Source organism: Giraffa tippelskirchi, chromosome 1 (assembly GCF_054371585.1).
Source record: "Giraffa tippelskirchi isolate mGirTip1 chromosome 1, T2T-mGirTip1v1.2.pri, whole genome shotgun sequence".
NCBI lineage: Eukaryota > Metazoa > Chordata > Mammalia > Artiodactyla > Giraffidae > Giraffa > Giraffa tippelskirchi.
In genome coordinates this window covers 106,751,596-106,765,464 of record NC_137275.1, presented here as the reverse complement: position 1 = coordinate 106,765,464, position 13,869 = coordinate 106,751,596, and the positions used below count along the sequence as shown (strand labels likewise).

General features: G+C 57.7%; 1 protein-coding gene across 4 annotated transcripts in view; it reads left to right on the top strand.

The window, feature by feature from the left end:
* The window catches only part of LOC145505950 (liprin-alpha-1-like), a 54,717-nt gene that overhangs the window by 14,195 nt on the left and 26,653 nt on the right, over positions 1-13,869 (top strand). For 2 of the 4 annotated variants that reach the window (XM_081489355.1, XM_081489349.1), the window contains 5 exons: positions 4,880-4,946; positions 6,383-6,488; positions 7,744-7,818; positions 12,142-12,283; positions 13,322-13,345. In XM_081489355.1, coding sequence (XP_081345481.1) covers positions 7,778-7,818; positions 12,142-12,283; positions 13,322-13,345 — 207 coding nt within the window. In that variant the 5' untranslated portion in view covers positions 4,880-4,946; positions 6,383-6,488; positions 7,744-7,777. Of the gene's footprint in view, positions 1-4,879; positions 4,947-6,382; positions 6,489-7,740; positions 7,819-9,079; positions 10,559-12,141; positions 12,284-13,240; positions 13,346-13,869 lie in introns of those variants that run through there. The other 2 variants (XM_081489380.1, XM_081489438.1) reach the window with 2 other exon arrangements.

The window sequence follows — 13,869 nt, the reverse complement described above, 5'->3', positions numbered from 1 at the left end:
TTTTCAAATGAGTCAGTTCTTCACATCAGGTGGCCAAAGCATTGGAGTTTCAGCATCAGCATCAGTCCTTCCAATAACTATTCAGGACTGATTTCCTTTAGGATTGACTCATTGGATCTCCTTGCAGTCCAAGGGACTCTTGAGAGTCTTCTCCAACACCACAGTTCAAATGCATCAATTCTTCAGCACTCAGCTTTCTTTATCGTCCAACTCTCACATCCATACATGACTACTGGAAAAACCACAGCCTTGATGAGACGGGCCTTTGTTGGCAAAGTGATATCTCTGCTTTTTAATAAGCTGTCAAGGTTGGTCATAACTTTTCTTCCAAGCAGTAAGCGTCTTTTAATTTCATGGCTGCAGTCATCATCGGCCGTGATTTTGGAGCCCAGAAAAACAAAGCCAGCCACTGTTCTCACTGTTGCCCATCTATTTGCCATGAAGTGATGGGACCGGATGCCATGATCTTACTTTTCTGAATGTTGAGTTTTAAGCCAACTTTTTCACTCTCCTCATTCACTTTCAAGAGGCTCTTTAGTTCTTCTTTTCTTTCTGCCATAAGGGGGATGTCATCTGCATATCTGAGGTTATTGATATTTCTCCCGGCAATCTTGATTCCCGCTTGTGCTTCCTCCAGCCCAGCGTTTCTCATGGTGTACTCTGCATATAAGTTAAATGAGCAGGGTGACAATATACAGCCTTGACGTACTCCTTTCCCTATTTGGAACCAGTCTGTTGTTCCATGTCCAGTTCTAACTGTTGCTTCCTGACCTGCATACAGATTTCTCAGGAGGCAGGTCAGATGGTCTGGCATTCCCATCTCTTTCAGAATTTTCCACCGTTGATTGTGATCCACACAGTCAAAGGCTTTGGCATAGTCAATAAAGCAGAAATAGATGTTTTTCTGGAACTCTCTGGAATATTTAACTTGGGTAGTAGAAGCACGCAGAAGCGAGGCGGCTGTGACGCCTCGGCGCAGAAGCGTGGCCGAGAGGAGCTAGGCCGGGCAGGGGGCTAGGCCGGGCCGGGGACCGGGGGCGGCGGCTGACTAGGGCGAGGCGGGGCCGTGGGCCGGTGGCCAGGGGAGACGGCCGACAGGGGCTAGTCCCGGCCGGGGGCCAGGTGCGGCGTCCGACAGGGCCTAGGCCCGGCCGCGGGCCAAGGGCGGCGGCCGACAGGGGGCTAGGCCCGGCCGGGGAACGGGGGCGGCGGCCGACAAGGGTCTAGGCCGGGCCGGGGGCCGGGGGCAGCGGCCGACAGGGGCTAGGCGGGGCCGGGGGCCGGGAGTCGGAGGCCAGGGGCCGGGGGCCGGGGGCGGCGGCCGACAGGGGCTAGGCCGGGCCGGGGGCCAGGGGCGGCGGCCGACAAGGGTCTAGGCCGGGCTGGGGGCCGGGGGCGGCCGACAAGGGTCTAGGCGGGGCCGGGGGCCGGGGGCCGGGGGCGGCGGCCGACAGGGTCTAGGCCGGGCCGGGGACCGGGGGCGGCGGCCGACAGGGGCTAGGCGGGGCCGGGGGCCGGGAGCCGGAGGCCAGGGGCCGGGGGCCGGGGGCGGCGGCCGACAGGGGCTAGGCCGGGCCGGGGACCGGGGCGGCGGCCGACTGGGGCTAGGCCGGGCCGGGGGCCTGGGGCGGCGGCCGACAGGGGGCTAGGCCGGGCCGGGGGCTGGGGGCCGGGGTCGGTGGCCGACAGGGGCTAGGCCGGGCTGGGCTCCGGTGGCCAGGGGAGGTGGCCGACAGGGCCTAGGCCGGGCCGGGGGCCGGGGGCCGGGGGAGGTGGCCGACAGGGGCTAGGCCGGGCCGGGGGCCTGGGGCGGCGGCCGACAGGGGGCTAGGCCGGGCCGGGGGCCGGGGGCCGGGGGAGGTGGCCGACAGGGGCTAGGCCGGGCCGGGGGCCTGGGGCGGCGGCCGACAGGGCCTAGGCCGGGCCGGGGGCCTGGGGCGGCGGCCGACAGGGGGCTAGGCCGGGCCGGGGGCCGGGGTCGGTGGCCGACAGGGGCTAGGCCGGGCTGGGGTCCGGTGGCCAGGGGAGGCGGCCGACAGGGACTAGGCCGGGCCGGGGGCCGGGGGCCGGGGGCCGGGGGCCGGGGGCGGCGGCCGACAGGGCCTAGGCCGGGCCGGGGGCCTGGGGCGGCGGCCGACAGGGGGCTAGGCCGGGCCGGGGGCCGGGGTCGGTGGCCGACAGGGGCTAGGCCGGGCTGGGGTCCGGTGGCCAGGGGAGGTGGCCGACAGGGCCTAGGCCGGGCCGGGGACCGGGGGCGGCGGCCGACAGGGGCTAGGCAGGGCCGGGGGCCGGGGGCGGCGGCCGACAGGGGCTAGGCAGGGCCGGGGGCCGGGGGCCGGAGGCCGGGGGCCGGGGGCCGGGGGCGGCGGCCGACAGGGCCTAGGCCGGGCCGGGGGCCTGGGGCGGTGGCCAACAGGGGGCTAGGCCGGGCCGGGGGCCGGGGGCCGGGGGAGGTGGCCGACAGGGGCTAGGCCGGGCCGGGGGCCTGGGGCGGCGGCCGACAGGGGGCTAGGCCGGGCCGGGGGCCGGGGGCCGGGGGAGGTGGCCGACAGGGGCTAGGCCGGGCCGGGGGCCTGGGGCGGCGGCCGACAGGGCCTAGGCCGGGCCGGGAGCCTGGGGCGGCGGCCGACAGGGGGCTAGGCCGGGCCGGGGGCCGGGGTCGGTGGCCGACAGGGGCTAGGCCGGGCTGGGGTCCGGTGGCCAGGGGAGGCGGCCGACAGGGACTAGGCCGGGCCGGGGGCCGGGGGCCGGGGGCGGCGGCCGACAGGGCCTAGGCCGGGCCGGGGGCCTGGGGCGGCGGCCGACAGGGGGCTAGGCCGGGCCGGGGGCCGGGGTCGGTGGCCGACAGGGGCTAGGCCGGGCTGGGGTCCGGTGGCCAGGGGAGGTGGCCGACAGGGACTAGGCCGGGCCGAGGGCCGGGGGCGGCGGCCGACAGGGCCTAGGCCGGGCCGGGGGCCTGGGGCGGCGGCTGACAGGGGGCTAGGCCGGGCCAGGGTCCGGGGGCCGGGGTCGGTGGCCGACAGGGGCTAGGCCGGGCCGGGGGCTGGGGGCGGCGGCCGACAGGGGGCTAGGCCGTGCCGGGGGCCGGGGGCCGGGGGAGGTGGCCGACAGGGGCTAGGCCGGGCTGGGGTCCGGTGGCCAGGGGAGGTGGCCGACAGGGACTAGGCCGGGCCGAGGGCCGGGGGCGGCGGCCGACAGGGCCTAGGCCGGGCCGGGGGCCTGGGGCGGCGGCTGACAGGGGGCTAGGCCGGGCCAGGGGCCGGGGGCCGGGGTCGGTGGCCGACAGGGGCTAGGCCGGGCCGGGGGCTGGGGGCGGCGGCCGACAGGGCCTAGGCCTGGCCGCGGGCCGGGGGCGGCGGCCGACAGGGGGCTAGGCCGGGCTGGGGTCCGGTGGCCAGGGGAGGTGGCCGACAGGGACTAGGCCGGGCCGAGGGCCGGGGGCGGCGGCCGACAGGGCCTAGGCCGGGCCGGGGGCCTGGGGCGGCGGCTGACAGGGGGCTAGGCCGGGCCAGGGTCCGGGGGCCGGGGTCGGTGGCCGACAGGGGCTAGGCCGGGCCGGGGGCTGGGGGCGGCGGCCGACAGGGCCTAGGCCTGGCCGCGGGCCGGGGGCGGCGGCCGACAGGGGGCTAGGCCGGGCTGGGGTCCGGTGGCCAGGGGAGGTGGCCGACAGGGACTAGGCCGGGCCGGGGGCCTGGGGCGGCGGCCGACAGGGGGCTAGGCCGGGCCGGGGGCCTGGGACCGGGGTCGGTGGCCGACAGGGGCTAGGCCGGTCCGGGGCCCGAGGGCGGCGGCTGACAGGGCCTAGGCCTGGCCGCGGGCCGGGGGCCGGGGGCGGTGGCCGACGGGCTAGGCCGGGCTGGGGGCCGGTGGCCAGGGGAGGTGGCCGACAGGGACTAGGCCGGGCCGGGGGCCTGGGGCGGCGGCCGACAGGGGGCTAGGCCGGGCCGGGGGCCTGGGACCGGGGTCGGTGGCCGACAGGGGCTAGGCCGGTCCGGGGGCCGAGGGCGGCGGCTGACAGGGCCTAGGCCTGGCCGCGGGCCGGGGGCGGCGGCCGACAGGGGGCTAGGCCGGGCCGGGGGCCGGGGGCGGTGGCCGACGGGCTAGGCCGGGCTGGGGGCCGGTGGCCAGGCGAGGTGGCCGACAGGGACTAGGCCTGCCCGGGGGCGGCGGCCGACAGGGCCTAGGCCTGGCCGCGGGCCGGGGGTGGCGGCCGACAGGGGGCTAGGCCGGGCCGGGGGCCGGGGTCGGTGGCCGACAGGGGCTAGGCCGTGCTGGGGGCCGGTGGCCAGGGGAGGTGGCCAACAGGGACTAGGCCGGGCCGGGGGCCGGGGGCGGCGGCCGACAGGGGGCTAGGCCGGGCCGGGGGCCGGGGTCGGTGGCCGACAGGGGCTAGGCCGGGCCGGGGGCCGGGGGCCGGGGGCGGCGGCCGACAGGGGCTAGGCTGGGCCGGGGACTGGGGGCCGGCGTCGGCCGCGAGAGGAATTACCCAAGGCCCAAGGTAAGAGAAACCCAAGTAAGATGGTAAGTGTTGCGAGAGGGCATCAGAGGGCAGACACTGAAACTAAAATTACAGAAAACTAACTAATCTGATCACACGGACCACAGCCTTGTCTCTCTCAATGAAACTAAGCCATGCCGTGTGGGGCCACCCAAGACGGATGGGTCATGGTGGAGAGGTCTGACAGAATGTGGTCCACTGGAGAAGGGCGTGGCAAACCACTTCAGTATTCTTGCCTTGAGAACCCCATCAACAGCATGAAAAGGCAAAAAGATAGGACACTGAAAGATGAACTCCCCAGGTCAGTAGGTGCCCAATATGCTAATGGAAGCAGATATAGATACTACCTACATCTTTGTTGTGTTTTTTTTTTTCACTCAGGTGCCAGTTCAACAGATTCTGACAGTGAAAGTTTAGCTTGCAAATTGAAGCCTGGAGCCATGCCACAGTAAGTGTGTATGATTCCGTCCGTTTAAGTAGAAAATGTCAGCAGACTTGTGCTCAGTGACGCCGCTGGTGTTGTGCGCTGAAGGAAGAGGTCAGCTGATGTCAGTGAGAGATCAGATGCTTGAGCCTGGAACAGAGTCTTTGACTTTTGAACTTTGAAATCCGCATTTCATCCTCAGTGTCCCCAAATCTAACCATCCACAATGTTTGTTCCAGTGCCAACTGACTGCTTATAAATATGTAGAAGGAGCAGTCACAATGAGAGAAAATGACTGACATCAGTACTAAAATGTAAATGACAAACAACTTGTCACGTAAATTAGAAAATATCTAATTAGGCTAGAAATGGGTTTCCATTTGGATCAAGTGTATCTCCAGTTAGATCATGTCATGAAAATCTCAAAATGTCATTGTCCCTACAAAGACATAGGGATTATTAGTAATATGTTAGGATCTTAATTATTTTGCAAAGATAAAATCTACCAAGAGTTTGTAGAAAACTCCATGAATATTGAGACTGTGCTAAGAAATTTGTTTGATTTACTAGTATATACATAACAATCATAGCCATTCAGCCTCAAATTATCACTGAGCATTCATGTTAAAGGGGGCTTCCCTGGTGGCTGAGTGGTAAAGAATGTGCCTGCCAATGCAGGAGACATGGGTTTGATCCCTGGGTTGGGGAGATCCCCTGTAGGGGGGCATGGTAACCCACTCCAGTATTCTTGCCTGGAGAATCCTATGGGCAGAGGAACCTGGTAGACTGCGGTCCATGGGGTGGCAAAGAGACATGACTGAGTGCTAACTGAGCATATGTGTTAAAGGGCTCTTAATAAGATCACATACTCTGCTACCTGTGCATTCCGACAAGGATCTCAAGTTTAGTGAAGTTCCATGACTCGCTTGAGATTACACAGCCTGTGACTTAGCAAAATTGGACCTAGAAACAGCTCTTAACTTTTATGCACTAAGAAAAGACCACAGTCCAAGACATGCTCAACTTTACACAATGGGAAACTGGAATAAAGAGCAGTTGCTGGACTGAAAAGCAACCACCAGAACTTTGAATTAAATATCGAAGCCTGTTCCTAAACATTTCCTAAACATATCTGCTTACTGCTCCAGACTGGGCTTTTCTAAGTATTATCTTTTGTCTTAGGATTTTCCAGTTCAATACTTTCTGCTTTCTAATAAGAGCTGAGATACATAGTTAGTACTTTCATCTGTGTGTTTATTTTGCTGCTGTCTGTGGGCCCCTCTGAATATATACTGAGCACCACTGTTCTAACTGTAGGTTGTGGGTCCCCATTTCTGAAGCAGTTCCAGTTGAAGCAGATTAAGCAAACATAAAGAAACTGGCCTGTTCTGTGGCAGTATTTCAAAGAATAATTCCTGCTTAAGAAATTCTGACCCAAGACTTCACTCCTTACTTTGCAGAGCTCAGAAGAAAACCACTTCTATGTCCTTGACCACTGGATCATCATCTCCAAAGACAAGAGTGACCACAGCTGTGATCCAGCCTCTGTCAGTCCCTGTTGAGCAGGTGAGCCCTATCCACAGTCCGAGAGGAGTCAGACTCTTTAGCATAAAGACCCCAGTTAGTCCTCCCCTGAAATATCTCCTCAGTGGACACACAACTGGGAGGAAAGAAAATGATAAGTTAAGTTCTTCCTTTTAATGCACTAAAAATAATTTTTAATCCGAGACACACCACTGATGAATCAACATCTGCATTTCCTTTGAGAATTCCTTTTTCTCACAGCTAATACTCTGATAAAGTGGTATCTGTGTTGGCTGTTACTGCTTGATTCTCCCTCACATATGTGCCATCTTCCACGTAGCCAAATTCGTTAGCTCATTTAAAAGAAAGCAGAAAAGGAGAAAAGTCCCCCTTATCCACAAAGTCCACCCGATAGAGCTCAGAAGTCCACCTGTCCTCTGCGAGCTTAACAGATAATATGGGAATATTCAGATTCCTTCACGTCACTGTGCATTTTCATCCTGCTTTCGTTTCATTGTAAAACTGCTTTATCCAAGAACAACAGTATCCACAACTGGGTCATTGTAGTGAATTCACTTTGCAAACACAGGAAACCTGAAGCTTTTTTTAAGTAAAAAATTAGAATCTAGATGTCTCTAAATGAGATGTGATACTTTGCCTTGGTGCTGTGGTGGGCATCTGTAAACCCAAGCCTCTTGCAACATGAGCGCATTCTTGAGTCATAAGTGTGCCCTCCAGCCACTGAGCGCCCATGGGTGTTTTAGAAATGACAGGGCTCCCCTGGTGGCTCAGTGGTAACGAATCCGCCTGCAGTGCAGGGAGACCCGGGTTCGATCTCTGTGTTGGAGAAGATCCCCTGGAGAAGGGAATGGCAACCCACTCCAGTATTCTTGCCTGGAGAATTCCATGGACAGAGGAGCCTGGCGGGCTACAGTCCATGGGGTCGCAAAAGAGTTGGACACGACTGAGCGACTAGCTCTTACTTACTCTGTGGTATGTTGGGTATGCAAACCATCGAGAAAGCACATCTGAGATGAGACACTAGGAAAGAGCCAAGCAGTAGAAGTCATTCAGAGGTGGCATGTATAGTAGAAACTCCCTGTCAACCCCCAAAGCAGAGTGGACTTTACAGAAACCATTCTGTGCACCAGTGGACTTGTTTCGTGTTTGCTATGTAAGCACTGGTAGGTGTGCGATGAATGCTTAGCCCTGTCAGTGGCCATGCTGTCACCCACGTGGGTCCATGTTTCCGTGGTTTGCGTGTTCCGAGTCTGACCCACGTGCCTCTGCCCTCCAGGCCCCCAGCCCCACCTTGTTCCTCTGCCGGCCGGATGGACCTGCTGCCGCCTGCCTCCCGCCTGTCTTCACCAAGGTCAGGCAGCTGCATGTCTCATCCTCTGAGTTTGCTCTGGGCCTTTGATTCCATTCTCCTGTGGCTTCATGTATAGTCTTTAAACATGAAAACGAGTGATGAACGGGTTCATCTCAAGGTTACCTGTGGGGCTAAACAGATACTCGGTGCACAGCTGCTGTGTGACCATGATCATATAAAGGTCTGCGAAAGGTGGGCCTGATAGAGCTCAGAACAGACTGGGAACACCAAACAGTGCATGGGAGGAGACAGAATGATGGATGGGAACCTGGGAAAGCAGCAAGGTTTGTAGATGGTTTCAAAACCAACTGACAGATTTTCAGTTTGTCTCAGGGGGTGTTTTGCATCACCAGGCATGATGACATTGGTCAGCTGGTCAGCTCAGCTCAGAAATGGTCCCGTGGGGTGTTTCTCCTCTGTCTCCTCCCCACCTCTTTCCGAGAAAATTGTAAATGTTCTAATTGGAGTTGAGTTGATTTATAGTGTTGTGTTAGTTTCAGGTGTACAGCAAAGTGATTCAGTTATAGATGTAGTTTTTTTCAGATTCTTTTTCCTTATCGAGTTTTAAAATACATTGAGTAGAGTTCCCTGTGTAATACAGTAGCATCTTGTTGGTTATCTACTGTATATAGACTATAATGTGTACACGTCAGTCCCGTCTCCTAATTTATCCCCCCCTTTCCCCTTTGCTAATGGTAGAATTTGTTTTCTGAGTGTGTGAGTCTATTTCTGTTTTGAACGTAAGTTCACGTGTATCATTTTTTGATGGAAAGATATTTAAAAGGCACAGTTGAAGAGGTGCCCCATGCCTGTGTACCAGCGTACTGTCGGAAGTCATGCCCCCAGCCCAGCTAAGTTGAGTGTAGTATTCCTCAAATTGCAACAGATCCTCGTTTTTATCTCTGTTTGTTGTTGAGCTTGGCAGGCTGATTCTGAACCTTTTGTGGTTTCAAAAGTGGCTGAGAGCAGCTGGGGTCCTCCTGCAGGGGCAGGCTGAGATGGTGTTAGGATGTGAGATGTCAGGACTCCCTAGACCAGAGCGCCAGGAGGGCAGGGCTGGCTCAAACCTGGCCAAACAGCAGGACGAGGCCCCGAGAGCGCCCACAAGATGCCCCAGCAACCCGAGGGTCCCTGGGCAGGGTGGGTTCTTCAGAGGTGGGCCCCAGCCTCACCCATCTCACAGGATCAACCCCAAGTAACAGGACGAATGTGACAGTGGCTTCTGTAGTCCATTCTCTGAAATCTGTGAATCTTCCACAAGGCAGCCGCGAAGAGCCTCTGTCTGTCTTCATCCAGGGAGTGATGCTTCCTCCTAAGCCAGCCTGCAGCCAGCTTGGTTAAAGACCTCTTCCTACAGAGTGTTTACGGAGGACACAGTCAATGAATGAGGGCTGTTGACAACAACAGTGAGGGTCCACCTCCCCCTACCCAGGATAAAATACCCAAAGAAGGAAGAAGTCACGTCCTGCCTATGAACAGCGATGTCGGGATAACAGCCCACGGGGCATCTATCCGTGCTCAGAGCAGGAGTCGTTCACAGAGCGGCCGGCGTGACTATTGCATGGAGCGCAGGAGCTGTTGACAAGCAGCCCCATCCGTGAAGTCTGTGGGAGCTGCTGAGTTGTTGTCGGAACGCTGTTGGTTTTGGAGCCAGGGCCCCACGCACCTCCGGACTGAGGTGTCACACCGTCCTGGGGTACCCAGCGGAGAGAGACCTGAGACACTCCTGTCTCCCTCAGGGCTGCGAAACTCCTTCGGGCCAGCCACAGCCCATCCGTGTCCGCACAGTGCAGTCCAGCTCCTGGGGCAGAGACCCCAGCACACTGTCCCCTTCAACCCAAAGGGAGCCATGAGGCATGCTCTGAGCCTGATAGAAAAGGAAACCAGGATTCCACATTTTTCTAAAGCTTGAGTTCGTAAGTCGCAAACAGTAGAGTGACTGTCCTCGCCTGCTGTGCCGGCCTCTTCCTCCTCACTGGTGCCTGCAGCACCCTTCCCCTGGGGGCGCTGTCCCTCCCTGCCCTGCCCCGTCCTTCAGGGCCTGGGCTCTGCCAGTCCTTGGGCACCTCCATCCGTGTCCCCCCACGCCCCTGGTGGGGTTCCCTGGGGCTGAAGCCGGGGCCACCAACCTGGTGGGGACAGCAGCTCACGGGTCCCAGGGACACACTCGGGGCCCGGAGAGCGGCCACCCCGTGTGGCGTTTCTCCCTGGAGCCGTGGACCTTGCAGGGAGTCTTGGTACCAGGTGGACCTGAGAGCAGGAGATGCCCTCCTGTGGACCTCAAACCCCCAGGGCCACAGACCAGCCTCCCAAGGTCAGCCGTGCGAACGTGGCTTTGCTCAGGAGAAGCTCACTCAGGAGGAGCCACGTGGCAGACCTTGGAAAACTACGGAGACCTGTGTGTGTGACGTGCTTGGTTTCTACCCAGGTCCTACCTTTGTGACTCTCCAGTGTGAAGAGTATGCGCAGTCCTAGGAGCAAACCAGAGGCCCCTGGGTGTCTGGAAGCTCACACGTGGAGAGTATTAGTGCAGCGTCTGTAATGCGCTGTGAATGCTCCCTGAACACACCGGGGACATCGATGACTCCATCCTCACTAGCTGGACCCCGAGGGCAACATCTTCCCTGCTGATCTGCGAAATACTGCCCTCTGGACTAATCAGAAAGTGGAAGTCAATTTAAAACCAGAGACTTTTCTACATTTACAAGTAAGAATGAAGAGAGAATGGACTCAGAAGTAGGTAATAATATTCACCTTTTCATTTATCAAAAAAGGCCTTTGGCACCAAAATTCTCAGCAGGTACATTAGACTTTCCTGCTTCTGCCCACATTGTGGACTTCCAAGGTTTCACAGGGCCAGAGCACATGCACTGCAGGCCAGTTGCTACAGGATCTGTTTTTCCCCAGCACACCTTTGGCCGTCTTTTGAGAAAAATGTAAAAAGCAAAAATGGAAACAGAAAAAAAAAAAAGCATCCTGCCTAATGTGAATTTGTTTGCTTTGGTTCTATGCATAATCAATTATTGCATCTGACTTACTTCAAGAGCCGTACTTGTCCTTTATTGGATGCGATACCCTGTAGGCACATACATAGATAGTAGAAAGTTTCAGTGGGCCTGTTGCCAGGGGAAGAAGGCAAGGGAGGCACCTGGAAGGGTCAGTCATTCCTTTGGTTTTGAGTAGCCGCTTGACAAGTTTCAGCTCTTTGCATCTATGAAGCCACACTCCTTTCTGGTCTGTTGGGCTGTCAGAGTTGATTGGTCTGGAGCTAGAGTGGCTGGAGCACCAGGGTGACAGTGCTGGTCAGGGGGAGGAGGCGAGGAAGGTCAGGTGGGGGAAGTGCTCCCGTTTTATTTCGCTCAGACCCTGCAGGTGAATGGGATCTGGAAAGAGGTACTGGTGCACCTATCTGTGGGGCAGCAGTGGAGACACGGACATAGAGAACAGACTTGTGGACCCGGGGAGGGGGGCTGGGAGAGAGGAGAGGGTCAGATGAATGGAGAGAGTAGTGTAGACACATATACACAACCATAGGTAAAAGAGATGGCCAGTTGGAGATTTGCTGTGTGACTCAGGGAACGCAAACCAGTGCTCTGTGACAACCTAGCGGGGTGGGAGGGAGGTTTAAGAGAGAGGGGGCATATCTATGCTTGTGGATGACTCTTGTTGATATTTGGCAGAAACCAACACAATATTGTAAAGCAATTATCCTTCAATTAAAAATAAATTTAATTATTAAAAAAAAACAAAAGAACCTGCAGATGAGGAAATGCCAGCCCTCCTTCTGGTGCAGCTGCCCCAGGACGCTGGTGGACACATGAAGGTCCTGGGGGAAGGTCGGAGCTTGGGGCACAGATGGGAGACCCAGGTTCAGCCTCTGGGTCGGGGAGATCCCCTGGAGAAGAGCATGGCGACCCACTCCAGTATTCTTGTCTGGAGAATCCCATGGACAGAGGAGCCTGGCGGGCTCCTCTGGTGGACAAGTGGCATCTCCTTCCCCTCCTGTCTGGTCCCCTAGGACTCTACCCCCAGATGGAACACGGGTGGATTGCACCAGCGCATCCTGGTGTTGATAAAGACAGGTCATGCCGACACTGAGACGTTCCATGGGTAATGGAGCCCGTGCACTGCAGGGCGGGCCCCGGGACCTCCCTCACTTCATCACCTGGGATCCAGTGCTCTCCTGACCTGAGGAGGGGTTCGTGTGCACGGTGCCCACCCCATAAGTGCTCCTCTGAGCTTAGGAAGTGTTCCTCTGTGTCATGAGACCGTGTCGTGTGGCTGTGTGAGCCCAGACCTGATGGGTGTGTCCCGGTGTTTCAGGAGCTGCAGAACATCCGTGCGTCTGAGGGCCAGGTGGTCATGCTGGAGTGCCGTGTGCGCGGCACGCCCCCGCTGCAGGTCTGCTGGTTCCGGCAAGGCAGCGAGATCCAGGACTCACCGGACTTCTGGATCTTGCAGAAAAGTAAGGAGAGGGGCCCCCTCACAGTGCTGCCCACAGCACCACCCCGGGGCTGACCAGGCCCTGTCTCCGCCCAGGAGAACCAGGAAGGGTTCAGTCACTAAGATGCATGGATTTCTTCTTTGTTTCCTTTTTTTTTGGCATTTTATTATTTTTAACTATTTTTTTCTTCCTCCCTCTTGAACTTCCCACCCCATCCCAACCCTCTAGATATTTTTTAATTTTTATTTTTATTAACAATATTGAGTTAGTTTCAAGTGTACAGCAAAGTGATTTAGCTATACATCTACATGCATCCAAGCTTCCCTGGTGGCTCAGGTGGCAAAGAATTTGCCTGCCATGCAGCAGACCTCAGTTTGATTCCTGGGTTGGGAAGATCCCCTGGAGAAGGGGTAGGCTACCCACTCCAGTACACTTGCCTGGAGAATCCCAAGGACAGAGGAGCCTGGCAGGCTACAGTCCATGGGGTCGCAAAGAGTCGGACACGACTGAGTGACTAAGCACAGCATACATGAATCCATCCTTTTTTGGAGTCTTGCTCCATACAGGTCACTACAGAGTATGGAGTAGAGGACCCTGTGCTGTACAGGAAACCTGGTTGTTTATCTGTTTATGGACAGTGGTGTGAGGTGTGTAGATTTGTGGTCTCAGAGTGAGGGGACATGGGCTCCAGCACATGAAAGCCATCCTGCTGGCTATGGGCCCTCACAAGCCCTGACTGAAGTTTTGTTTTCTTCTTCCGCAAAAATCACACATCCACATTTGAATTCAAAGTTGGGCCAGTCATCCTAGGAGGCTCTGAGCCTTCTATGAACTGCAATTGAAAACCTTGCTAGTGTGAGCTGTTAAGGGAGTCTTAGTTTATTTATGGGAATGTAAATTGATCTACCGTCCCTCTCTCTTTTGCGATGGGGCTTATCTCCAGTGTTTCTGCAGACATGTCCTAGACAAGGCCACAGGAAAGGATGGGCAGGTTTCGTATGAACGGAAACTGACTCGAATGCTCTGTTTTGATGTCTTTTTTTCTCATGTGGGGAACAGAACCTCGATCCACAGCTGAACCTGGTAAGAAGCTTTTTCTTTGTTTCTCTCTGCTAATGCATCTCTTGAGTTTCAATAGTTTGTTTCCGTTTTAAACCACATGCAGAACAATGTTGTTGGAGTTCCCTGGAAATGTGAAACCCCCTTACAGACAATATCTTCTTGACTGTGGGGTCTGCACACTGCATTTTCCATCCAGTTGTTTTATTAGTGAAACATTCAATTCCATTCAGACAAGGAGATGGGGCTCAATGACTTGAGGCTTTTAAAACCATGGTCTTTTATACTCAGAAAGCAAACTAAGCTAGAGATGCAAAAGCATCCGGCTAAGATTTCAGTGGAAGAGTGGTCTGCGGCACATTTCTACTGAACAGAAGACGCCACCAGCTAGACTACAGCCTGGAGATGCGTCTCCTGGGAGAGCAGCCTGGGGGTCAGCAGAGTGACCCCAGGGTCTGTATGTGTGTGTCCTGAGGTGTCGGCAGAGTGACCCCAGGGTCTCTGTGTGTGTCCTGAGGTGTCGGCAGAGTGACCCCAGGGTCTCTGTG